Source organism: Chlorella variabilis (assembly GCF_000147415.1).
Source record: "Chlorella variabilis unplaced genomic scaffold CHLNCscaffold_28, whole genome shotgun sequence".
NCBI lineage: Eukaryota > Viridiplantae > Chlorophyta > Trebouxiophyceae > Chlorellales > Chlorellaceae > Chlorella > Chlorella variabilis.
The window spans coordinates 177,518-178,039 of record NW_005435060.1 but is presented as its reverse complement, the minus strand read 5'-3'; the positions used below and the strand labels follow the sequence as shown (position 1 = coordinate 178,039).

General features: G+C 70.3%; 1 protein-coding gene across 1 annotated transcript in view; it reads left to right on the top strand.

Moving 5' to 3' along the window:
* The window catches only part of CHLNCDRAFT_140020 (protein phosphatase X), a gene marked incomplete at both ends in the record, with an annotated part of 4,117 nt that extends 3,929 nt beyond the window's left edge, over positions 1-188 (top strand). The window contains one exon of the mRNA XM_005843654.1: positions 59-188. Coding sequence (XP_005843716.1) covers positions 59-188 — 130 coding nt within the window. The remainder of the gene's footprint in view (positions 1-58) is intronic.
* Between the last annotated feature and the right edge of the window lie 334 nt (positions 189-522).

Genomic DNA, 522 nt, shown 5'->3' with positions numbered 1-522 from the left:
CACACCACACCATTCCACTCCATTCCACTCCACTCACGGGTCCCCCCCCCCCCCCCAGGTGCGGCAACGTAGCGGCCCTGCTGGAGCTGGACGACGGCGGCTCCAAAAACTTCAAGGTGTTTGAGGCGGCGCCGCAGGAGGCGCGCGGCGTGCCCGCCAAGAAGGCCGCCCCAGACTACTTCCTGTAGCGCTGCAGCTGTGGCCGCCATGGCCACCCGGCGGGGCGCCCCCCCGTAGGCTCCTAGCTCTCCACTTCCCTAGACTAGACGCTTCCAAGCAGTGCCCTCCTTCGGTAGTTAGTCCCCGCGCTCTGCCCCCGGGCAGCAGACAGGCGGCAGCAGTAGCAGCAGCAGGCGCCAGCCCCAGCGTCTCTCGGCGCTGGCGGCGGCCGCCTCCTGTAGCCCGCCGTGTGCGCCGTGCCGCTGGCCCTGCCGCCAACCTGCCTGCCGGCACAGCTGCCGGCGCGGGAGCAGCCTGCACCACCTACCCCGTTGTTCTTCCTTGCCCCCGCAACGTTGTGCT